This window comes from Pongo pygmaeus, chromosome 19 (genome assembly GCF_028885625.2).
Source record: "Pongo pygmaeus isolate AG05252 chromosome 19, NHGRI_mPonPyg2-v2.0_pri, whole genome shotgun sequence".
NCBI classification, from domain to species: Eukaryota; Metazoa; Chordata; class Mammalia; order Primates; family Hominidae; genus Pongo; species Pongo pygmaeus.
Genome location: NC_072392.2, coordinates 91,033,180 through 91,059,549, shown reverse-complemented (window position 1 = coordinate 91,059,549; position 26,370 = coordinate 91,033,180). Strand labels below are relative to the sequence as shown.

Here is a 26,370-nt window from a genome sequence, read left to right as displayed (position 1 = left end):
GGCCTACCTGGCTAACCTCCCTATCTTAAAGTCAGCTGAGCCTAATCACAGCAGTGAAATTCATCCTATCCATGGGGATTATGCAAAGTGTGTACCCTAGGCAGGGAGAGAGGCAAATGTTGGGTACCATCTTTAAAATTCCGTCTACCTGTGGAACTCTAAAGCGAACATTTCTACATTTTTACCATTAATATGATACTTACTGAAGATTTTTTTTTGTTTTTGAGACAGGGTTTCATTCTGTCACCCAGGTTGGAGTGCAGTGGTGGGATCATGGCTCACTGCAGCCTTGACCTTCTGGGCTCAAACTATCCTCCCACCTCAGCCTCCCAAGTAGCTGGGCCTGTGGCATGTGCCACCCCACCTGGCTAATTTTTTCTTTCTTTTTTTTTTTTTTTTTTTTTTTTTGTAGAGACAGGGGCTCACTATATTGCCGAGGCTGGTCTTGAACTACTGGTCTCAAGCCATCCTCCTGCCTTAGCCTCTCAAAGTGCTAGGATTATAGGTGTGAGCCACTGTGCCCAGCCTTACTGAAGATTTTTGATAGATACGTTTTGGTAGATACTATTATCCTTTTTATTCCTAGCAGTTTGCATCTGTGTTCTTAAGTTAGCATGGCCTAAAACGTATTTCTTATGTTATATTCCTCTGGTTTGAATATTGTTGCTCTTATTATTTTTTTCCCTCTGGTTTGAATATTAAGGTTAAAGTTACACCAACCTCATCCAGATCGTGCAGAGTTGGGGAGTTTTACTTACTTTTCTTTCTCTCTTCCTTATTTTTCTATTTATTCTCTGGAATAGTTAGCATGGAATGGGGATTATTTGTTCCTCTATAACATGACGGTCTTTACCAATGTTAAAAGTTAAATTTAGGCACATAAAAACTTTCAAGAGTTTATTTGAGCAGCCAACGATTCATGAATTGGCCAGTACTAAACCACAAGTGATCAGGGCTTTACCCAGGGTGTGTGAGTAGGAAAACTTCTATAAGGTGTTCCAGGAAGCAAGACTAAGAAAATATCTGACTGGTTAAAGTGGAAAATCCCTAGTTAGAGGTTAGTTGGCAGTTTCTGATTGGCTAAGCTCCACCGTTTACAGTGAGTTGGATTTTGGTTTGCTTATGTAGGATCCCAAGGCACTAGGGTCGTCTCAGCCTAACGGTGTTTCAATTAATTTTTTAAACACTATTAATACCATCTGGGTCTAGTGTGTTTGTGCATAGGTGTGTGTGCGTGTATGTGCGTGTATGTGCACTTCATTCAACACACCAGGGGCTGTCTTGAGGAACAGCCCTTTCTTGCGTGTGGGTATTTTTTTCCTTTTTTAGTACTTCAGTGGATTGATTGATTTTTATCTTTCTCTTTTTTCCCCCTTACACTTTATTAATTTGGAAGTTTTCAATTCAGTATCTTGTCTGTGTCTCCCTTTCCTTTATTGATTGATTGATTGATTGATTGAGATGGAGGCTCATGCAGTCACCCAGGCTGGAGTGCAGTGGCGTGATCTCAGCTCACTGCAACCTCCGCCTCCTGGGTTCAAGCAATTCTCTTGCCTCAGCCTCCCGAGTAGCTGGGATTACAGGTGCATGCCACCATGCCTGGCTGATTTTTGTATTTTTATTAGAGACGGGGTTTCACTATATTGTCCAGGCTGGCCTTGAACTCCTGACCTCAAGTGAGCTGCCTGCCTTGGCCTCCTGAAGTGCTGGGATTACAGGTGTGAGCCACCACTCCTGACTTCCTTTTACTTTCTTTAAACATGCCTAGTTGACCTAATAACGGTGTTTAAAATTAATCTGCATCTCTCCCCTCCTCCCTGCCCATCAGAGGACCTTAGAATGCTTTAATGTTACTACTTTTCCAGTATTTTAATATCTACCTTTGTTTGATACCTCCCAAATGAGTTGCTAGTATTGTTATTGTTTTTCTTCGTTTGTATTTTGCAATCAATGGTTGCTTCCATTTTCCAACATTTTTGCTAATATCTTTGCTCACCATTGCTTCTTGTGTGAAATTGATTGCCTTTGATTTCTCTTATAATATCTCTTCACTTAGAATCTATGGGGGATTTTAGGATCTGTAAGGGGCTTTAGTTAGCTAAATAAAGTCTTTATTTAGCTCTGACTTTTGAAAGAAAAATCAAATTGCATTTAAATGTCTAGGTTAATAGAAATGTCCATTTCCTTTGGCACTTATTATTCTAGTTAGTTGGCATTCATCCATCTGAGGATTTGTGCTTTGCGTTGCATTCTCTGTAAGCATTATAAAAATGTGCACAGCAGCAGCTTCATTTCAAGTTTTTGTCTTTCTCTCTGGTTGTGTGTACATTTTTTTCATTTGTCTTTGGTGGTTTTCAGTTTCAGTATGGTGTGATTGTGTGTGTGTTTGTATGGGTGTCTATGTATTGTTTATCTTAAGATTTGGTATACTACTTTAAAGTGAACACTTGTCTCGTGGAAAACAATTTTTTCAGAGACCTGGGGGTTGTGGGGGATGGTTCTGGGATGATTCACACACATTACATTTATTGTGTACTTTATTTCTATTATTATTGCATTGTAATAGATAATGAAATAATTATACAACTCACCTAACGTAGAATCAGTGGGAGCCCCGAGCTTGTTTTCCTGCAGCTAGGTGGTCCCATCTGGGGGTAATGGGAGACAGTGACAGATCATCAGGCATTAGATTCTCATAAGGAGCATGCAACCTAGATCCCTCACATATGCAGTTCACAATACGGTTCGTGGTCCTATGAGGATCTGATGCCACTGCTGATCTGATGGGAGGTGGAGCTTAGGTGGTAATGTGAACGATGGGGAGCGGCTGTCAATACAGATGAAGCTTCAACTGCTCGCCCGCCACTCACCCCCTGCTGTGCAGCCTGGTTCCTAACAGGCCATGGACCGATACTGGTTCATGACCCAGGTATTGGGGACCCCTGCTTTAAACTGTTCTTGATATTGTCCATCTCTTCCTCTCTCTGATTTAGATTTATTCTCCAGCTCATTGGTTAGTCATTGAGCCAATATCCGACTATCTAATTTGTCTGTTGAATTTTCAATAGAAATGACTATAGATTTTATTTTGTAGTTGTTCGAGTGGGTTCGTCTGTTTTTTCTTGGTAGTATGTGGTTATTTTGGTTTTAATTTCTTCTTTTCGGTCTTGAATAAGGTTAGGCTGTTTTATATTATTTTAAAATAGAGCTATTACACAAGGCTTCTGTTTCTGTCTGTGGTGCCTGCTGATTCTCATGCATAGAGTGCTGATTTCTCTTAGACCCTTTCAGCTTTTCAGCATTAGTCCTTCTCTGGTGGCTGCATTTTTCCTTGAGGGTCTTCAGGGTCCTGGATCATGGGAGCATATTTTTTTTAGAGTAGGTTTGCATTTGTTTCTGTAACATCCTTTGAGAGTCTCGTTACCCTCGAACCAGCCTTTATGTTGATGTTTATGTTGGGATTTTTCTAGCAAATGTAGAAAGTAGAAACTCATACCCTGACTTTTGCAAGGTATAGGCCCAAAGTTGTTGTTGTTGTTTTTTAAGCAGTTGTTTTCTTCAGAGACCACACAGAAACATATGAGCATCCTTTTTGTCTCTCTCTGTTGCTTCATATTTTTTTTCCCTCTATTTTACCTGTCTGCATAGGGGCAGAATTTCATGAATCTTGCATTTGTAAAATTTCACCCCCTGGTGTGTGTGTTCCAGGGCCTCCCCTTTACCTCCGTGTGGACAGTAACACCCAGGCCCCTGTTCCTGGGACCCATATTCACCCCAAGGCAACCTCTGAACTGGTTTTGGTGTTTAAGGCTCCGGTTTCTAGTTTCTCATCATTAATGATTTCCTTCCTTTGTTGCAAGCTTGTATCTGCATTTAAAGCATTTTTTTGTTGTTGTTGTTTGTCTCACCCATCATTTCTAGGTGTCTGTAGAAGGAGATTTTGGTTTATCTTTATCCTTCATCTTGCTAGAATCAGATAGATGGCTAGTCAAAATTTAAATTTGCAAAACAGTCATGCTTTCATCTTTACTCCCTAGCTGGGTCCTTCATGTTCTGGGCTCGGCCAGGTAACAGCCTTTCTTCTGCGTCATGTCCTGGAGCTTCTTGTATCTTTCTCAAGACTTATAACTTGACATTTCCATAAATTCCACAATGAAATGAAAATACAAACAAATGTTCACAGTCACCCAGACTGACAGTGAGCAGCAGGTTAGGACTTCTTTCGGGCTCTTAGGCAGGGAGGGAATTTTTGAGTGGGAGGAATAATTTTATAAGTGATGAGTTCATCAGTGAATATATTTGGATTACGAGCATGTTTATTTTCCTGTTCCTCCTTGCAGCATGGAGAAATAGTGGCTAGGATGGACCCCAGGACACGTTTTCCGTGTGTATTTATGGTGTTCAGAATCGTTATGTTAGGGGACTCACCACTGCAGTAACGGGGGACTCCGGTTAACCCTTTCACAGCCCATGGCTTATTTGGTGAGGCGATTAGATGTCCACCTTTAGCTGGGCTCAGCCTGTCCTGTGAAGGACAGATCTACAAGTAAAGCCCAAATCCGTTGGTCCACATTTCTCACAGGGTGGATCTGGCTCTAGTCAAGATCAGAATTCCCCGGGGTGCTAGGAAAAAAAAAAAAAAAGTCGATGCTTATATTCTGTCTCTGATTTGCCTAAACCAACTCTCTGGTGGATGAGGCCAGGGAATCTGCATTTTATGCATTTTGTCCATATATGTATAGGCAAGGAATATGCATTTTTAATCTCCAGGTAATTTGTAGTCATAGCGTGAGAAAAGGTGGCCCCGGTGAGGTGGTGATGGCAAAGGCAATGCAGTCTTAAGAATCCTTTGGGCAAACAATTTCTTTTGAGATGGATTGGCAACTAACAGAGAGAACCTAGGTGTCTTAGGTTGCTTTTTGCTTGAGCATGGTGAGAGGAGAGGGTTCAGTCTCAGTGGTTTATACAGCGACTCAACTTTAGAGATGTTTTATGGGTTTTCCCCTATTTTTCTCTTTTGGTGGCAGAGAGGGATGGTTAAAGTCATTTGGTGACGTGAATGGAAAGGGGAGAAAGGAGGCAGGAGAAAGTCTAATTGAGCATTAACTTCCTTGAGCTTTGTATTAAGATGTTGCCTGGATTTCAATTAAGTAAAGCACCTTCTTCCCCATCCCTGGTTGCTGGTGGGTTGCCATGGCAGCAGGCACGCTGCAATCTGTAGCCCACCCCTGCCACCTGCCTCTGGCATGGGCGATTCTACAAGCCCTACTGAGCCAGGACCTGACTGTCTGCAGACTCTGGGCTGCAGTGGCAAAATAAGGCACAGGTGTCAGTGAGGAGGTCAGAACTTGCCACTTGAGGTGGTTTATGGGGTGGACTCTAATATTAAACTTCAAGAAAACGTGACAGGCGGCTGTGTCTGGGTGGGATGTTGGGTTCCTGCTCACATACTTTGGACTGGATTTGGGAGCCTTATGAGCAGAACCATCACAGGTTATTCCACACTCACTCTCCCAGTGTCTAAGGTCTGAGTCCCTCCTTGGGTTTCCCTTGGGTCCTCCCAGAACAGAGTTTGTCAGAGTGAGTTGCATACGCTGACACTTGCTCTTGTGTTGCTCCTGGCTCGGTAAATGGGGGAGATTATGGAATCTGTCATCCTAAAAGAGATTCCAAGAAGAGGAACATGTTCTTGGCAAAAGGCAATTTGCTCCGTTTGGGGCAAGGTGTATAAAATGAGAGTATAATGCCAAAGTGAAGATCCCCACTAAGCAGTTAGCAAGAGGTCTGGGCTCTTGGGAGCCCAGCTTGGGAGTTTATTTTTAATGGGTTTCCTTTGTTTTTTCCCCTGGATCCATCTTCCTCCTCTGAATTAAGTTACCTGGAGTAGCAGTCAGACCTGCAGACTCCCAAGCCCTGCCTGGGTCTACCGTGGAGTCCAAGAATCTGCACTTTGCTCAAAGCTCCCCAAGTGCTTTTGAGGGGTTTTCTTGTCGTTTGTTTGGGTTTTTTGTTTGTTTGTTTTTGTTTGTTTGTTTGTTTGTTTTCCATGCTCAAGCTCGAGAACCACTGTAAAATATCATTAACTTGGGCTGGGCTCAGTTCCAGTCTTCTACCATACAGCTACTCACAGTCTGCTTCCGCATGCACATGTGGCCTCAGCTTCCCACCTTTCTTTGTGTAAGAGGAGCCACAGGGTTGAGTTGAGGATAACTGCCTCTTCATCCTCCAGCCCTGTGGTCCTTTTTTTTTTTTTTTTTTTTTAACCTTAGTGGGCAGTAGGGCAGTACTCCTCTGAACACTAGGACAATCTGTATTTCTCAAACCTTCATTTTTCAGCAAGACATGTCTGCCTGTAGCTGAAATGGAAAGAATACAAAGCTCTCAGCAGCCACCTTACTCCTCGAAACCTTTGCTGAATGGCATTTGTTTTCCATTAGGAACTAAACCATTGTTCGTGTGTCCCTGTGGTCCCTGTCTAAGTAGGAACAGGATGGGAAAGGTTGCTCCCAGCCTGGCAAACGTTTCTGCTCTGCCCCATTAATTCTTAGGGTTCACCAAGCAGGGTCCATTCTTGAACATCAGGGCAGCCTCTTTTGTCCCCATATTGATTTCACTAAGTCCCATGCTGTTTGATTTCTAATTTATTTTATTCCTCCTGTCTCAGAACCAATGTTTTTCTTGGCTCTGTTAGCTCCACACAACCTCAGGTCAGCCTTTGCCTGTCAGCCTCCCTTCTGACCCAACACTTCCATCTCAGAAAGCAGAGGCTTCAAGAATTTAGCCTGCCTGCACTGGGAGTCTGTGTGGAACCTTAAGTCTCTTGGGCATCTTGGCATAGCACTGATTGGATTCATTAAAAGAAGACAGCCGTCTTTTGAAAATGCAATGGCCCCTGACTCAACAAAAAAAATGGCAGAGAAAGAGATGTATTTCCCTTGCTGGGAGCTGCATTTGAATGGGTTGATTCATGATTTTGGTTTTTGTTTTTTTCAGGAACCAATTTTCCTCCTGACCATTTCCTTTCTTATCATTCATTTCTTATGGACAAATTCACAGACCACAGAGTGGTGTTTGTTCTTCCTGGCAATTAGCTGTCTCATGCTATGTCACTAAGTTTCAATGTCTCAGGTGAATTTCTAAAAGTCATGTATATATACAATTTTTGAACAAAAATCAGCCTGAAAATAGAAATATAATGGCTTGATGAAATAGCATTATATATATATATATCTATCTATCTCTCTCTCTCTCTCCAATGTGTGTGTATATATATCCTATATATATAATGTGTTGTATATAGATGGTGCATGTATTTACGCATGTATCTGTGTGTATATATCTTATCCATCTGTCTGTCTGTCAATCTGTCTATCAAGCATAGTCTACTCTGGATAACCAGCCAGCCAGCATGCTTTAAGGATAGTGCAAACTGGTATCAGTGTTAGCCTAAGTAAACGACATTAGAGGAGTGCATCCACTATTTAAAAATAAAAAAGACAAAGTGACGTCGTATTCCAAAGCAGTATAGACTATCTTGAAGGGCAGCAGCCCCCTCCTTTTATTGATGGAAAGTCTCTATTATCTTTAGCAGTGGGTGATCCTTTCTGAAGGTTGAAAATGTCAACGTGAACATGGAATTTTAAAAAGTGTTGCTATTATAGCCAAGGCATGCTTTCATTCTGCTGACATGGAGAATTGGCATTTGATGGTATTTGAAAATTCTGCACCAAATCTTATCATAATCTAATTTTTTTCTCCTCCACCATGGGCCTCTTGCCCTTTTGGATTTAAGTTAAAATGGATTAGGTGTACTAGATGCCATTACTCTTTCTTTTATATTTTTATAAGTGCAATACTAGTTTGTGGCAGAAACTACAGAATGTGGTTTGTGTTGTACGTGTTATGGGCTAGATGGGTCCTATACCTACTCCCATCCACTCTCCACAACAATCCTGTAGAGTGGGTAATACTATTACCCTTGTTTGGCAAGTGCATAGACTGAGGCACAGAGGGTATCAATGAGCATCCCCAAAGATGCATAACCAGGAAATGGCCGCCTTGGTGCATGAACATGTATGGGCAGAGAAACAGCTGCTTTACAGTGAGTGAATGCAGTTGGCCCAGGTTCTCTGTCCCCCAGAATCATTGTTCCTGCTTTCTTTGCAATGACACCAATAGTCCTCCTTGTCAATACCTCAGAGAAAAAGGAAAAGAGAGAATCCTGAAGAAGTAAGAAAAGAGGAACATGCACCAAGCCTGCTATGGGTTTTTCACTTGTCTTCCTGATCTGTGCCTGCTGGGAGGACTGTATGCCTTTGGCCAGCATGCCAGCAACTTAGGTTGTCCCCACCTGTGCCCCCACCTGCCTGCACCTGCCATCCTTTGATTTGATTGACAATCCCCAGGAGAGGACCTGGAGAAAATGACAGACTCATAAACTGTGCCCAACTTTTAATCTGCATGTGGGCACATACATGTGTATATTCTGTCTCACACACATACACACACGGAATGAACATTCAGAAGAGATGAGTAAGGGGAAACTTCTGGGACTCACGGCAATTGTGGCTTTCTACCCTGGTACTCCTGGTGAGGGAAATGGTGGATCCCATGTCTGAATCACTTTTGCTGATCCTCTGAACAGGAGGATGGTGGCAAGACTAGCAAACTAGCAAGAAGCAAGCATGATCTGCCAAGGGCACCCACCATTGTGCAGGACTACTCTGTCATAGTGCTGCCTGTGGGTTTTTCTTTCCATGCTCCACTACCCACCCTCAACTCAAACCTTGGCAAAAGTTTGCCACGATCCCATTTGACTTGTGTTCTCTTTCTTTTCCTTCTTTCTTTCTCTTTCTTTCTCTCTCTTCCTTTCTTTCTTTCTTTCTTTTCTTTCTCTTTCCTTCTTTCCTTCCTTCCTTTCTTTCTCTTTCTTTCTTTCTTTCTTTTTCTTTCTTTCTTTCTTTCTTTCTTTCTTTCTTTCTTTCTTTCCTTCCTTCCTTCTTTTCTTTCTTTCTTTCCTTCCTTCCTTCCTTCCTTCCTTCCATCCTTCCTTCCTTCCTTCCTTCCTTCCTTCCCTCCCTCCTTCCTTCCTCCCCTCATCTCTTCCCTTCCCTTCCCTCCCCTCCCCTCCCCTCCCCTTCCCTCCCCTTCCCTCCCCTTCCCTTTTCTTTTCTTTTCTTTCTTGATGGAGTCTCGCTCTGTCGCCCAGGCTGGAGTGCAGTGGTGCGATCTCCGCTCACTGCAAGCTCCGCCTCCCAGGTTAATGCCATTCTCCTGCCTCAGCCTCCCAAGCAGCTGGGACTACAGGCGCGCGCCACCATGCCTAGCTAATTTTTTATATTTTTAGTAGAGACGGCATTTCACTGTGTTAGCCAGGATGGTCTCGATCTCCTAACCTCGTGATCCGCCTGCCTCAGCCTCCCAAAGTGCTGGGATTACAGGCGTGAGCCACCGCGCCCGGCTGACTTGCGTTCTTTTTCATGGAGAAAACCCAGTTTCAGAGAATTGTCATTCTACTTTAGTTGGGACCCCATTCTTGTAGTTTGTTTTTTTTCCCCCTTAACTGTGGGAAGTTTACCTTTGCGCTGAGTTGTTTCTTGAGTGGATTAATAGCATGAAAATAGTGTTGGTGAAATAGTCAGCTGATTAAGAAAACAAACTTTTTGAGAAAATCATTTAGCTGCATTTACATAATGTGTAAATTATATGCATCTCAGTGATTTGCTAATTACTGCTTAAAAGCTCATGCTGATTACAAATGAGCCCCACCTAATCTGTGAATGATCCTCAGAGCCTTGATATGGCTTCACTTTCCTAGGCTTGTAGGTAACACTAACACAGGGATTATTTTCTCCCTTAAAGAATACAGGTGCATCTGTCCACTGCAGGTTGTCTGTGACACAGTATATTTCGTAATGACCTTCACTCTGATCCTCCTTGTGGAAGGCTGGTCCTTGGGTGGGCCTAGGCAATTCAGTTCTTCGGGAAACAGAAAGGCTCTAGATTAATTCTCTGTGGATCATTGATCACCAAAAGATCTGAATCTTAAAGGATCTTGAAAGTCCTGCTTTTATTAGTCTATATCCGGGATCAGCAAAGTATAATTTGCAGACCACATCTGGCTTGCTGCCTGATTTTGTGTTAATAAATAAAGTTTTATTGGAATACAGACATACCAGCTCACTGACACATTGTTTGCAGCTGCCTTTGGGTGACAATGGCAGAGTTGAGTAGTTGCAACAAAGCTGACCTACAAAATCTAACATATTTTCTATCTGGACCCTTACCAGGAGAGTTTGCCAGCCCTTGATCTCTACGTTTGTAAAATAGGCCTTTGGATAAATCAATATTGGTCTATCAATAAGACAGGATATTGTGGAGTGAGGTTCTTCGCCTTAAAAAAGTTTATCAACTCTTTAAAAGATGTGCAAAATGTTCTGTGTAGGTGTGCGTGGACATTTTTTTCAGGAAAGAACATCCGTTGGCTTTCCTAATTCATTTCCAATGAATTACAATATCTGAGTACCTACTATGTGCCAGGCACTGTGCTAGATACTGTAGCTGTGGTTGTGAGCAACGCAGGCCCAGGTACTTCTTCATGCAGTTTATGGACATGAGAGGTGGTGGGCCTAGAAGCAGACGACAGATAAATGATGTACTTGAAAATGTGAAATATAATGGAAAATCAGGCTGCCAAAATATAGCTTCCCACTTCATACACATGTTCTTTCTACTATATTATTTAAGCTGAGCTTGAAGAAATAATCAGAGACCACTCATGAAAATAACATTTATACCACAGATGTCTCAGAGTAGGATGCATTGGCCCTTTGAAGTTCAACTAACATTCTGCCAATTTTTTAAGTGGTGATTTATAATTCCTGTCCAGCTCACTTTTATTATCCTAAGCACCAAAGCTTTCTAGAGGCCTGGAAGATAACTGGATGTGCCTGACTTTGAAGTAATTCGAACAATGAACACACCTTTTTTTTCTTTTTTCTTTTTTTGAGACTTGCCCAGGCTGTTGCCCAGGCTGGGGTATAGTGGCGCAGTCTTTTTTTTTCTTTTTTCTTTTTTTGAGACTGTTGCCCAGGCTGTTGCCCAGGCTGGGGTATAGTGGCACAGTCTCGGCTCACTGCAATCTCCACCTCCCAGGTTCAAGGGATCCTCCTGCCTCAGCCTTCCAAGTAGCTGGGATTACAGGCACCCGCCACCATGCCCGGCTAATTTTGTATTTTTAGTAGAGATGGGGTTTCACCATGTTGGTCAGGCTGGTGTCAAACTCCTGACCTCCAAGGTGATCTCCCGCCTTGGCCTCCCAAAGTGCTGGGATTACAGGTGTGAGCCACTGCACCTGGCCAAGATTAAGAAATTTTTAAAGGTTGTCACCTCTGGGTGATGAATGATTTTTAGTCCTTTATTGTGCTTATTTTCTAAATTTTCTCTAATGTATGGGAATTTCTGTATTAACAAAATATTTTAATAAATCTTAAGAGAAAAATCTTTTAAAAAAATTTTAGGGCACAATGAAACACCACTTCCTCTGGGCAAATGCATTTGCTCCTCATTTAGTGGACATTCTTATTTTATGAGCAGTTGGAATGTGCTGTCCTTGAAGCTCATCTTGGGGAATTTCTTGGGCTAGAACAGAATTCTAGAAGCACTGGCACTGGAAATAGCTGTTCTCTCCAACTCACAGGAGATGAGTGATCATTTAGGCGGGCTGAGTCAGAGGCTGTTGCTGCCCTGGAAAGGGGGAGTGTTTAAGCTAGAAGTGGCCCTGAAGTCTATCTAATTTGGCTCCTTTACGGATGGAAGCAGCTAAGACCTTTAGGGGTTGCAACCATTGCTAGGGTTTCACACAGAAAACTGGAGATAGAATTGGCCCATGGATTCTATGCAGTGGATTCCATTCATCTGTGTCTTTCTAAAGGGAGTGGAAGAGCTGGGGTAAATTTGATGGAGTCTAGAATACCGAAGGCATAAATGGCGAAGGACATGAATAAGGCTTCCCAAGTGTGGCTTTTCCCCTGCTCCTTCCTTCCTTCTCCCTCCCCTTTTCCTCCTCTGGCTGCTTAGCACCCACATCCCTTGGCTGTGTTGGGGAATCTCTTATTCTCCCCACCTTGTGGGTCTTGGTGGAAGGCAGACCTGCCTTTCAGGATAGAAGTTGGATTTCAGGCTGGGCGCGGTGGCTCACACCTGTAATCCCAGCACTTTAGGAGGCCAAGGCGGGTGGATCACCTGAGGTCAGGAGTTCGAGACCAGCCTGGCCAACGTGACGAAACCCTGTCTCTACTAAAAATACAAAAATTAGCCAGGCATGGTGGTGCACATCTGTAATCCTGGCTACTCAGGAGGCTAAGGCAGGAGAATCGTTTGAACTCGGGAGGCAGAGGTTGCTGTGAGCCAAGATCATTGCATGCCAGCCTGGGTAACATAGTGAGACTCTGTCTCAAAAAAAAAAAAAAAAAAAAAAAAAAAAAACCACAAAAAAAACCACCAAAAAACCCCACCAAAGCTGGATTTCAGACCTTCCCTTTCTTGGGTCCTCTCGCAGCTACAGGTGACCTTGGCTTGGCCAGTCAGATGGACTTAATAACAGATGGGTCTGCCGGCAGGGATCAGCATTGTGTCAACAACCTAAGCTGAGGCATTTGATGTCCAGCACCAGGGTCAGAGGTGCTGCCCCAAGGCTGTTGTCGTGGCATTTTGTCTATGGAACAAGAAGCCCTGGTCTCCGTTGTCCCTGCCTGGGTTCCCAAATGGGATCTGCAGCTCCAAGAGGGGAAGCGCCCCTTGAGTCCCTCAGGACCCTTCTGATGAATGAGTAGCTGGTAAACTCACCCAGGTAAAACCTCAGCTTTCCTGGCCTTCTTGTAACAAAGACAAGAAGCAAAACCTGCATTTCCAGGCGTGTGCTCGTCTTTTTCTCTTTCCATTGTCCTCTCCAGTGATGATCCTGTGTTTGGCATCAGTTTTTTACATCCTGAAAAGCCAGAAAACCCAGACATCAAGAAATGTCTATGGAATGTTAGTGCGGTTTAAGCCATTTTAGTTCCACATTTTCCCTTCACTTATGTGACCTTTGATGAAAGATTCTCGTTTTTGGTGTAGTTTACAGAATAGAATACTATTTGCAAATATTGGCAATGTGTATACTGTTTCAATTGTAGCAACTAACAGTTTTCGTGAATATTGTCATGTTTTGATTTCTGGTGACCAACTCGTAGGACAAGAGAGGAAGTGGGAAAGTGTATAACTATAGAGATGTGTTTGAGACATAGCCTTAGGGAAGATGCAAGATTCCTTGGTTTGGGGGAATTTATTTTTCTGTCACCTCCTCTGTTGTGGTTGCATTTGCTTGTCTATCCCACTTGTGATAGCCCATATCCTCTTTTTTTTTTTTTTTTTTAAAAAAAAAGAGGGAGAGAAGATTTTTATTTGATATAAGAAACTGGTTTCTATCAGGGCAATTCAATACCTTCCCACCTTCTAGTCTTAAATTCCTTTGCTGTCCCCTCTGTGTCTTTGAAACAGAAGCACATGTATCCTTCAGTGTCCAGATATCAATAATATAACTAAGAATCAAGTATATCCCTGTTCATTACCCTGAGACACCTAATGGGACAGTAATAGTTGGACTGAAGTCTATTTAGGTTCAGAGGAGGTACCTGGACTAACTTGTAGTTGGGCAGTCTAAAATGTTGATGTTCAAAATTTAGTTTGTATCAGAATCATCATGGGGTGAGTGTGGATTGGGAGGGACATGGCTTGAACAATGCAGATTCCTGAGTCTGTCTCCAAAAGACTCTAGTAGCTCCAGGGTGGGTCCAGGAGTCGGCGTTTCGGGAGCTCCCACTGTAACACTGCACCAGGTGGTCTTCACCCAACACTTTGAGATGCAGCAGTCAAGGCTGTTTGCCCTTATTCTTAGAACTAGAGAAGATGACAGAGCAGCAGTACCTCAAGGGCAAAGTGAGCCACATGACAATTAAGTTAATATTATCAGTTGAACAGGAGCCCTGAAGTAGGTACTATTCTCTTGTCCACCTCCTCCTTGACCTGGTAATTGACAGCCATGTAAGTTGAGCAAGGGGCTACCATGGGGAGGTTGGGAGTCCACTGCAAAGCTCTTGTAAGTATTGATGTTCTCCAAAATACGCTTTCTCCAGTAAGTGTGCTGGGACCTTTTTTTTTTTTTTTTTTTTTTTTTTTTTTTTTTTTAAGCAAATGTCCTTTGCTGGTGGACCCTGCGGAAGCTATGATGGCCTCCCTCCCACAGGGCATTTGCACTGACCGTGCATGTTCAAGGTGGGCTGAGAAGGAGTGGAGAGGTGACTCTGGAGCCCATGTGGGATTTGTTTTTAGACCAAAATTAATTCATCGGGAGTGAGCTCATGCTCATGAAATGGTTGTTTGTGGCTTTATGAAGTAGAAGAGCTCACCTGGTAGGTGGACTTTTAATATTATTGGACATTTTGGCTCTGTCACCTGAGAGTAGAAATTATCTTACTTAGATACTTGGAACAAGGAACATTGAAGTGGGTGGTCTGCTTAATGGATGAGAAATCTTTAGCAAACAGTGAACCCAGTTTCTCTTCTGATGTGCATTTAATTTTCACCAGTTATGCAGATCTATTTGTATCTGTGTTGTCACTAAGCAATTGCTTATTCATAAGCATCAGAGGTGAGACATAGATGACTTTCCGTGCCTGGGAAAACATGTACTGACTACAATTGAATCATCCTCCTTACACGGGCAGTGTTTGACCTTCTGATAATCACATGGCTTGTGATTATCAGCGTGATAAATGGAAATATCTATTATAGTTAAAAAGCATATAAATAAGTTCATGATCACATCACCTAAACTTCAGATGCTTCTCTGCTTAAAGGTTAGGAACTAAACATAATATATACTTTTTTTTTATTTTTTATTTTTGAGAGGGAGTCTCACTCTGTCACCCAGGCTGGAGTGCAGTGGCATGATCTCGGCTCACTGCAACCTCTGCCTCCTGGGTTCAGGCGATTCTCCTGCCTCAGCCTCCCAAGAAGCTGGGACTATAGGCGTGTGCCACCATGCCTGGCTAAGTTTTTGTAGCTTTAGTAGAGACAGGGTTTCACTGTGTTAGCTGGGATGGTCTCAATCTCCTGATCTTGTGATCTGCCAGCCTTGGCCCATAATAAATATTTTAGTTATCTTTCTATGAAGTTTTCTTGGTCTCCAGTGGAATCTTCTCCTGCCCTGGACTACACATGGCCCATGTAGTACATCCTGCATAGATTTTACATGGAGATGAATGTGTGGCTGCTCTCAGGGTAGAATGCAGTCAGCTTGCTCAACTCCATAGAACTTGGGCCTTAAATTGGGTCTGTGGAGCAGGAAGTCCTGGTCTCCCTTGTCCCTGCCTGGGTTCCCAAGTGGGATCTGCAGCTCCAAGAGGGAAAGTGCCCCTTGAGCCCCTCAGGGGCTCAAGTAGAGTTGTCAGGTCAAATACAGGTTACCTTGCTACATTTGAACTTCAAATAAACAATGAATACCTGTAGCATAAGTAGATCCCACGCAATATGTGGGACATACTTACACTAAAACAATTTTGGTTTTATCTGAAATTTAAACATAACTGGGCATCCTGTTTTTACTTGCTAAATCTGGCAACCCTAGCAAGAAGCCTGTCCACAATAGATGCTTTGTATTTGTGTGCACTGATTACAAAACTCCTGTGTTGTTTACAAGAATTCCTGTGCTATGGGGGAAAGAAAACTAGAGAAGCTCTTGTACATCCTCTTCTTTCGAAAAGAGTGATGTTTCTCATGCTGAATGGGGAAAAGGTGGAAGCAATTCCCTTGGAAACTGGCACAAGACAAGGCTGCCCTCTCTCACCACTCTTATTCAACATAGTAATGGAAGTCCTGGCCTAAGCAATCAGGCAAGAGAAAGAAATACAGGGCATCCAAATAGGAAGACAGGAAATCAAACTATTCCTGTTTGCAGATGGCATGATTCTATATCTAGAAAACTCCATAGTCTTGGCCTAAAAGCTTCTTTAGCTGATAAACAACTTAAGCAAAGTGTCAGAATACACAAAGTGTCAGTATACAAAATCACTGTACAAAAAATCACTAGTATTTCTATATGCCAACAATAGCCAAGCTGAGAACCAAACCAGGAACGCAATACCATTCACAATTGACCCCAAAAGAATACAATACCTAGGAATACAGCTAACCAGGGAGGTGAAGGATCTCTACAAGGAGAATTACAAACCACTGCTCAAAGAAATCAGAGATGATACAAACAAATGGAAAAACATTCTATGCTTATGGAGATAGGAAAAATCGATATTATTAAAATGCCCATACTGTCACAAAGCAATTTACAGATTCAATGCTATTCCTATCAAACTACCAATGACATTCTTCACAGACTAGAAGAAACTATTTTAAAATTCATATGAAACCAAAAAGGAGCCCAAATAGCCAAAGCAATCCTAAGCAAAAAGAACAAAGCTGAAGGCATCACGTTACTGAACTTCAAATTGTACTATGGGACTACAGTAACCAAAACAGCATGGTACTGGTATAAAAACAGACACATAGACTAATGGAACAGAATAGAACACCCAGATATAAGGCTGAACATCTACAACCATCTGATCTTCGACAAAGGTGACAAAAATAAGCAATTGGGAAAGGACTTCCTATTCAATAAATAGTGCTTAGATAACTGGCTAGCCATATATATAGAAATTAAACTGGATCCCTTCCTTACACCATATACAAAAATCAACTCAAGATGGATTCAAGACTTAAGTCTAAAACCCAAAACTATAAAAACCCTGGTAGACAACCTAGGAAATACCATTCTCGACATAGGAACAGAGAAAGATTTCATGATAAAGATCCCAAAAGCAATTGCAACAAAAGCAAAAATTGACATATGGGATCTAATTAAACTTAAGAGCTTCTACACAGCAAAAGAAACTATCAACAGAGTAAACAGACAACCTACAGAATGGGAGAAAATTTTTGCAAACTATGCATCTGACAGGTGTAATATCCAGCATCTGTAAGGAGCTTAAACACATTACAGGAAAGAAACAACCCCATTAAAGAGTGAGCAGAGGACATGAACACTTTTCGAAAGAAGACATAGACGTGGCCAACAAGCATATGAAAAAAATCTCAACACCACTGATCATTAGAGAAATGCAAATCAAAACCACAATGAGATACCATCTCACACCAGTCAGAATGGCTATTATTAAAAAGTCAAAGAATAACAGATGCTGATGAGGTTGCAGAGAAAAGGAAATGTATACACTGTTGGTGGGAGTGTAAATTAGTTCAGCCATTATTGAACTAAAGCACTGTGGCAGTTCCTCAAAGTGCTAAAAAGAAAACTACCATTCAACCCAGCAATCCAATTACTGGGTTTATACCCAAAGTAATAGAAAGCATTCCACCATAAAGACACATGCACATCAATGTTCACTGCAGCACTATTCACAATGGCAAAGACATGGAATCAACCTAAATGCCCATCAGTGACAGGTTGGATAAAGAAAGTGTGGTACATATACACCATGGAATACTATGCATCCATAAAAAAAGAATGAGATCATGTCTTTTGTGGGAACACAGATGAAGTTGGAGGCTATTATCCTTAGCAAACTAATGCAGGAACAGAAAACCAAATGCCAGTTGTTCTCACTTACAAGTGGAAGTTAAATGATGAGAACTTGTGGACACAAAGAAGGGAACAGCAGACACTAGGGCCTGCTTGAGGGTGGAGGGTGGGAGGAGGGAGAGGATCAGAAAAAGTAACTATTGGGTACTAGGCTTAGTACCTAGGTGACAAAATAATTTGTACAACAAACCCCCGTGACATGAGTTTACCTGTATAACAAACCTGCACATGTAGCCCTGAACCTAAAGTGAAAGTTTTTTTAAAAAGAATGTGGGGGTTCACGCCTGTAATCCCAGCACTTTGGGAGGCCAAGGCAGGTGGATCACCTGAGGTCAGGAGTTCAAGACCAGCCTGGCCAACATGATGAAACCCCGTCTCTACTAAAAATACAAAAATTAGCCGGGTGGGGTGGTGCATGTCTGTAGTCCCAGCTACTCTGGAGGCCGAAGCAGGAGAATTGCTTGAACCTGGGAGGCGGATGTTACAGTGAACCGAGATTGCGCCACTGCATTCCAGCCTGGGTGACAGAGTGAGAATCTATCTCAAAAAAAAAAAAAAAAAAAAAACAAGTTTTAATATTGAAAGAGACAATTGCCTGAGAAAATTAGCTTTCAGGATCATACTACATAGTTCCATAAGGAAAGCAGGTAATACTTTTTTTTAAAGGCCCTATAATGTCTTGAGGAATCTCAAAAAGGAGTTTTAAAATTTGAGGCTAAAACTCCAACTTGGCCAAGTGGATACGTCTGTCTGATGTATAATAATACCTGCTACTCCCAGCTAGGTCTCATTGACAAACCTAAGCGGATCACAGGAAAATTACCAGTGTCTGTAAATAATTAGCTAATCATATTACTGTTAAAGAGGCCTCATTTGGGCAGCGGGCATCTTTCAAAAGAGGAAAGAAATATGCCTGAAACTGAAAAATGTTCCACCTCACTTGTAGTCAAAGAAATATCCATGAAGCGAAATGTCATTTGCCCCATAAATAAACACACTTATTTCAAAATGAGAAATACCAGGGCTAAGAAGTGGCATAATGAGAACTTGCAAACTCTGTTCATGGGTAAGTGACACAGCCTTTGTGGAAATTTATTAGGGAATTGTATCATGGCCCTTTGATCAACAGTTCAACTTCTGGGAACTTTGTCCAGTTTCTGATTGTTTATATACATTAAAGGTTTTACAGTGATATTTATAAGAAAAAAAGTCTAGAAATAGCCAAAAGGTCCAATCATATGAGAATGTAAATAATAATTTGTGTTACCTGAAACTATACTGATTCTTTGGGAAACAAGAAGGCAGGGACAATATAAATTGATCCCCTTCTATTCTGCTTTTTTTTTGAGATGGATTCTCACTTTGTTACCCAGGCTGGAGTGCAGTGGCGCCATCTCGGCTCACTGCAAGCTCCGCCTCCCGGGTTCACACCTGCCTCAGCCTCCCAAGTAGCTGGGACTACAGGCGCCTGCCACCATGCCTGGCTAATTTTTTGTATTTTTTAGTAGAGATGGGGTTTCACCGTGTTAGCCAGGATGGTCTCGATCTTCTGACCTTGTGATCTGCCCACCTCGGCCTCCCAAAGTGCTGGGATTACAGGCGTGAGCCACTGCGCCCAGCCTCTATTCTGCTTTTGATTGGCCTTTGGTTTTATTTGTGTATACATACTACTTAGTGAATATATGTTGCTGGCCACTCTTCATTTTGTTTTGTAACAGGGGTTTAGAAAGAGTTTTTCCAGGGATTTGATGCTTTATGCACTTAACAGATGATGATTTGCCATTTGTGCTAATCCAACCAAATCATCTCCAATAATACCATGAGAATGTTGTTAAAGCTCTCGTGGCTAGTGATCTGTTAATTAGCATTGCCATATTCATCGGGGGCCTGCAATTCCATCATTGGGCCCATTAGATTTAGCCGGTTACACCATCTCAGGGACCACGTACATTCTGTGTTGCTGGTGTGATTGGGCCCATGGGCTATGAAAACGGAGGTTAACTTGGCATTTATCTAGCAAGATGTTCTCAGTCTGACATTCTTGAATCCATAAGGACTCGACAATTATTTCAAAATGGTCTGTGTGTTTTTTGCTGGATTGTAACTTTCGTTGTACTTTCAAAGGCGGTTGCTGATCCAAAATGGTTTGGGGCCATTCACTAGAGGACTTCAGAGACTTCCACTCTGCAGGGAGGAAGCCAGACCTTGAAGGGCAGGGGCTTACCTGGGCAGCAGGATTTGCTCATGGCCCCTGGGCTTGTGCCTGCAAGACCTGTGTCTGCTTTTCTCCATCCTATGATGTTTTGTGGCCACAATCATGTCCTCTGTTTTGGGGAAGAGGAAATCAGGGAAGCGGATGCATCAGAAAGGTCACCTGGTGATTCCGTGGGAAAAGTGAGCCTGGGACTTTTCTGTTTTATTGTCGTCCTCACCCTTACATGTAGCACTGTGGTTCTTTTCCAGGAAAGATGGAGTGGGAAGGATGAGAGGCTGAGCCCTGGCAGTGGGTTCTTCCTTTGTGTGAATTCTTAGATGTTCAATTATAAGTTAAAAAACAAAATTTTAATGATGGGCAACTTTTTTTTCCTAACAACAAAGAATCTTCATTCTCCTTCCCAAAAGAAGTAAAAGCCTGTGTTGTGGGCTTAGCATGGGTAAATATTTTCTGCTTGCAGCTACTTTATGCTTAGAAATATGCTTAGGTCTAATGGGTTAACAAATACTACTATTATGAAATGTTTCAGGTTTGTCTGCAAGTAAGAACGATTATAGATACGAGATTTCCCGAGTCTTTCCCTACTCTGGTCACAGGCAATGAGAGCTCACCAGACTCTCCTTCTCATGGCAGCAACTGCTCCCACTACCTTTATTGGCATGCAATGAGCAGTTCAGCCTTTTCTCCACCCCCACCCCACCCCCCACTTCATCCCCAGTCAACCATGAGGCCCTAGTTAAAAGATGGGCTCCTGGAGGCAAAGATGCTGTGTCGACTCCTGAGTCCACTGCAGACTGGCTGTGTGACCTGGGACCAGTTACTCTGCCTCTCTGTTCTTCAATTTACTCATTCGTTAAAGGGGATTAACCTCTACTTCATGGGGATTTGTAAGGATTGAGGACTCATTGAAGATAAATTCCCAATATTACCTATTAACCAGTGTCTCTGATGTTGTTTTGCTTCTGAGTTTGACATTGACTATTTCATCCCTAAATGAAATAGTCCCCCCTCTACTCCTCTTTCCCAAACTCCACTTCAAAAGTGCCCAAACCTTTCCAATTTCAAGAAACCTCACGAGGTTCTTGTCACTCTGGCACACCCTCACATCCCACAAGGTGCTTGGCAATTGCCTCTGCTAACTGATCATCCTTTTCCCACGCACTAGCATTTTACTTGATGGGTGCGATGGTTGAACTAGCTTTACCAGGAGCGGCAAGGAGATTCATTGCTCACGACGCATCATACTCTGTAATGATTTATTTGGACTAATCTTCCTTGTTGCAGACTCATTAGTGGCTGTCACCAAATGGTGGCTTATTTAATTTCCACAAGGACGTGAGACATTCACACCCTCCTGTTTCCTACTAGGGAAGGCACTGATGTCAGTTTTCACACATTGGAAGCCTGGGGCCAGGCGTGCATTTTTATTTCGGTGAAGAACTCTTTATGCTCCTTGATTTTCCTATAAAACATAAGCATAATGCTAGAATTTGCTCGTGGTGCCTCCGAGGTCTGTTGCTCTCCATGCAGTATCTGCAGGAGATTCAGAGTAGGATCCTTTTGTGACATTGGCAAAAACAAGCGCAACCGTTGGTGATTGTTAGAGTGTGTGTTCTGCCCCTGAGATTTGAGGGAATTTGTGTGTGTCTTCCCTGTCTGCCCTCTCTTAAATTATAAAATCCCCAAGGGGCAAGGTACAGTGGCTCATGCCTATAATCCTAGCACTTTCGGAGGCCAAGGCAGGTGGATCGCTTGAGTCCAGGAATTCGAGAACAGACTGGTCGATACTAAAAAAAAAAATACAAAAGTTAGCTGGGCATGGTGGCATGCACCTATAGTTCCAGCTACTCGGGAGGCCGAGGTGGGAGGATTGCTTGAGCCTGGGAGGTGGAGGCTGCAGTGAGCTGAGATTGTGCCCCTGCACTCTAGCCTGGGCAACAGAGTGAGACCCTGCTTAATCAATCAATCAATCAATCAATCAATCAATGAAAAGTCTCCAAGAGAAGAGATTTTTCTTTTGGCCTTTATCAACTCTCACTGGAGAGCATCTAGTGCAGGCCTGTGTGCTCAGACCAGGCACAGGCACAGGAAGAGTGTTTGCTGACTGATCTAGGAGAAAGCTGAGGACCCTCCACCATGACCCAGGTTAGTTCACGGACAGCTCTCAGGGACTGCTTTGCTTATGTCTTTAGCATTTGTGAGCTTGAAATCCCAGATGTTTAGTTCAGTTTCTCAACCAGCATCTGCAGCCTGAGTCATCTACGTATTGTCTACTCGAAATGTATAAAACTCCTTCCCCCCATGTGTGCACAGAAGTGCATACATGCGCATACATACACGAAGGCGATCTAATATCTCAGGATGGTATTAAGTAGCAGTTGTATGCACTCACATGCACAAACACGTACACACACATACATGCATACACATGGTGTGGATACCACACAATGAATGTGGAGCTTAGCCTTGTGTAAATACTGTCTGGGAGGAGTTGCTATCCAATTGAGACAGCTGAATTCTCCACAGGCTGGTTTTGTGAGTCAGGGCTATTGACCAATGGAGGACTGGCATCCTTGCATTGTGGAGGATCAAAGACCCCCCTTTTCCTAATGGAACTGAGATTCAGCTGTTAGTAAGAGAGAAATGATTGGGAGCTGGGGAGGAGTGAGTCTACCTGCCCTGTACTTTCTTATTTTTCAATCTGTACTTGTATGATTTGAGTAAATAAATACAAAATGATTTTCTTTCTTTCTTTTTTTTTTTTTTTGAGACGGAGTCTTGCTCTGTTGCCCAGGCTGGAGTGCAGCCGCGCCATCTTGGCTCACTGCAAGCTCCGCCTTCCGGGTTCAAACCATTCTCCTGCCTCACTCAGCCTCCCGAGTTGCCACCACGCCCGGCTAATTTTTTATGTTTTTAGTAGAGACGGGGTTTCACCGTCTTAGCCAGGATGGTCTCGATCTCCTGACCTTGTGATCCGCCCGCCTCGGCCTCCCAAAGTGCTGGGATTACAGGCGTGAGCCACTGTGCCTGGCTACAAAATGATTTTCAAAAGAAGTTTTTTTCTTTTAATGTTTTTTAATTTAAGCGTTAAAGGCTTCATGAATTAGGCAGCATTCATAACTAGAAGACATTCAGAGAGCTCCGTGTTTTTTGAAGTTCGAATAGGAAATAAAGTATAGAAATAGCTTAATTGGTTACAGTTAGGCATTTACCTTATTTGGACATAGTCTGATCAGTTGGCTGCCTCTGGTTGGCTGAAGCTTGGCTGCCTGTGATTGGTTGAAGCTCAGCTTCTTGTGATTGGCTGAGATCTAGCTATCCTGTTACAAAAAATATATATTCCTAATGAGATTTTCATTTGTATACATACTAAGTTAGGTTGTAGTTCACTGTGAAGCAACTCAAAGTACAGCCTCAGACAAATGGCCTCCTGCTTATTTAATTTAACAGACACCTGAGTTATGCTTGCTGGGTTATTTTCTCTCCCAATAAAGGGACCCTTCATTCTATCTGTGCCATCACGTGTTTAAGATTCACTCAAGACCTATCTCCTCTAGAAAGCCTTCCCCACAAATCCATCCCGTGCTGTGAACTGAAAGCTGGATGCTCTCTCCCACTCTTGTCCTCCCAATTTCAAATCCACACAATTTGGCTCCATTATGAATAAACAGCCCAGGGGACCATGGATATTTAGGATAAGGTTCTACGAATGACATTCTTCCAACATAAGCCAATTTGTAAAGGCATTTTTAAAAGGAAGGTTTGCTCAGGAAACCCAAGGGCTGGGTGCTATGGATGGCCCATGAATATCTATGGTATGTGGGCTGCAGTTCTGCCCTTCTCTCTCCTTCTCTGCTTGTTGATGTATATCTGATTCCTTCTAATTGTCCAGCCGCTTCCCTCATTCCATTGTGGCCGAGCTGCTCGCACATCACGTGATGTTTCAGATTCCGCTTTGCACATTGGAGTCGCCAATTCTCCCTGGAGAGGGATTCTGATTGGCTGAGCCAGGCATCTGAATTGGTTCCCATCAATCAGTGTGACCGAGAGAGCAGGGTCACATATTATGTAATTCTGTAGGCCTATGGGAGAGGGAACATGATGCTAACAATAACCATCAATACAATCAGCACTTAGTACATTGTAAGTACTTTCAGACATTGTTGCATTTAATCCTCACAAAACCATTGTGATATAGGTAATGCTATTATTCTAGCTTTACGAATCAAAAGACCACTGCACAGAGAGGTAAACAACTTGTTTGGCACTACACAGCTGACCAGTAGCTGAGTCAGGAAGGGAAGCAGGCAGCATGGTTCTGGAATCTGTGTCTCTAATCATGACTGAACATTGCTTGTCTTAAACGGGCATTGCTAGGATACCACATCTTCATCTTTTTTATCCTTCTTGGTACCTATGCTTTGGGCACTGAATGCCTGTTCAGTGATTTTTTTTTTTTCTTTTTCTTTTTTGAAACAGGGTCTTACTCTGTCACCCAGGCTGGAGGGCAATGGTGCGATCACAACTCACTGCAGCCTCAACTTCCTGGGCTCAAGCCATCCTCCCATCTCAGCCTTCCAAGTAGCTGGGACTGCAGGTGCATACCACCACGCCTAGCTAATTCTTTATTTTTATTTTTTTGTAGAGATGGGATCGTGCCACGTTGCCCAGGCTGGTCTCGAACTCCTGGGCTCAAGCCATCTGCCTGCCTCAGCCTCCCGAAGTGTTGGGATTTCAGGCGTGAGCAACCATGCTTGGCCTAGTCAATGAATTGCTCGCTGAATGAATGGATGCCTGAGTGAATGAGAGAACACACAGAAGCATGCATAGTCTACAGGAAGTTTGGAGGGTAGAAACTTCTTCCTGCTGTAGCTTGCTGGAGAGTTAATGTGCACATGTTCAAAGTGCTCTCTTTCCCCATCTCTCTCTTTTTTTTTGTTCAGACAAGAGTGAGAATGGTGAGGCATATCAGAGAAAGAAGGCAGCAGCCACTGGCCTTCCAGAGGGTCCTGCTGTCCCTGTGCCTTCTCGAGGGAACCTGGCACAGCCCGGTGGCAGCAGCTGGAGGAGGATCGCACTGCTCATCTTGGCCATCACTATACACAACGTTCCAGGTGAGGTCTTGCCCGTGAGCGTGACAGCCACTGCCTGAAGGTAAAGTCATTTGTCAGCACAATTGTCTGGCTGGAAAAGGGGAATGGGCAATTGTGACATGGGTCCTTTTTGGAGAGGAGTGAAGGTGGCAGTACAAATCTTTCTTGACTTTATTTTTTGATCATCATAGATAGATCATCATATGTGAAAACTTCCCATTCCAGTTAGTTGAAACAACTTCTACTTCCTTTTTGTTTAGATATTTGTTACCAAGTTATTTGGAGCATAAATTCATAACTGTTACATGATTGCTGTGGAGGGTATGTTTTATAAATACTGGATATCTCTGGTTCTGCTTAATGCTGTTTGAAAATATAGTTGACCCTTGAACAACACAGATCTGAACTATGTGAGTTCACTTACACTCAGATTTTCTTCCACCTCTGCCCCGCTGAGAGAGCAAGACCAACCCCTCCTCTTTCTCCTCTTCCTCAGCCGACTCAATGTGAAGAGGATGAGGATGAGACCTTTATGATGACTCACTTCCACTTAATGAATAGTAAATAGATGTTATCTTTCTTATGAATTCCTTAATAACATTTTTTCTTGAGATTGCTATATTGTAAGAATACAGTTTATAATACATATACAAAATATGTACTAATTGACTATGTTATTGGTAAGACTTTTGGTCAACAGCAGGTTATTCATAGTTAAGTTTTGGGGAAGCCAAAAACTCTATGCAGATTTTCTACTGCGCAGGGAACCAGCGTTCCTAACGTCTGCATTGTTCGAGGGTCAAGTCTATTGAGTTCAGTATAATTTGGCACTGATAATTGCCTTACCTGCCTTCTTTATGTGGGCATCTTTCTGAAATGTTCTTATCAATCCCCTCCTATTTAGCATTTTAGAGTAATTTCTTTTATGTCTTTTTTTTTTTTTTTTTTTTTAAGACAGAGTGTTGCTCTGCCCCCCAGGCTGGAGTGCAGTGGAGCGATCTTGGCTTACTGCAACCTCTGCCTCCTGGGTTCAAGTGATTCTCCTGCCACAGCCTCTTGAGTAGCTGGGATTACAGGTGTGCACCACCATGCCTGGCTAATTTTTTGTATTTTTAGTAAAGATGGGGTTTCACCATGTTGGCCAGGCTGGTCTTGAACTCCTGACCTCAGGTCATCCACCCACCTCAGCCCCTCAAAGTGTTGGGACTACAGGTGTGAGCTACCACGCTGGCCTGTTTTATGTCTTTAGTTGTATTTTAATTGGAAAAAAGGACATATTAATGCCTTATTTACAAAATAATGAATGTTTCTTTTAGAGCAACTAGAAAACATGATTAAGCATAGGAAATGATAAAGATATTTTTAAAAAT

General features: G+C 42.7%; 1 protein-coding gene across 9 annotated transcripts in view; it reads left to right on the top strand.

The window, feature by feature from the left end:
• SLC39A11 (solute carrier family 39 member 11) overlaps nucleotides 1–26,370 on the top strand; it is a 569,718-nt gene that overhangs the window by 341,755 nt on the left and 201,593 nt on the right. For all 9 annotated transcript variants that reach the window (XM_054459871.2, XM_063655393.1, XM_054459872.2 and 6 more), the window contains one exon: nucleotides 24,851–25,021. In XM_054459871.2, coding sequence (XP_054315846.2) covers nucleotides 24,851–25,021 — 171 coding nt within the window. The remainder of the gene's footprint in view (nucleotides 1–24,850; nucleotides 25,022–26,370) is intronic.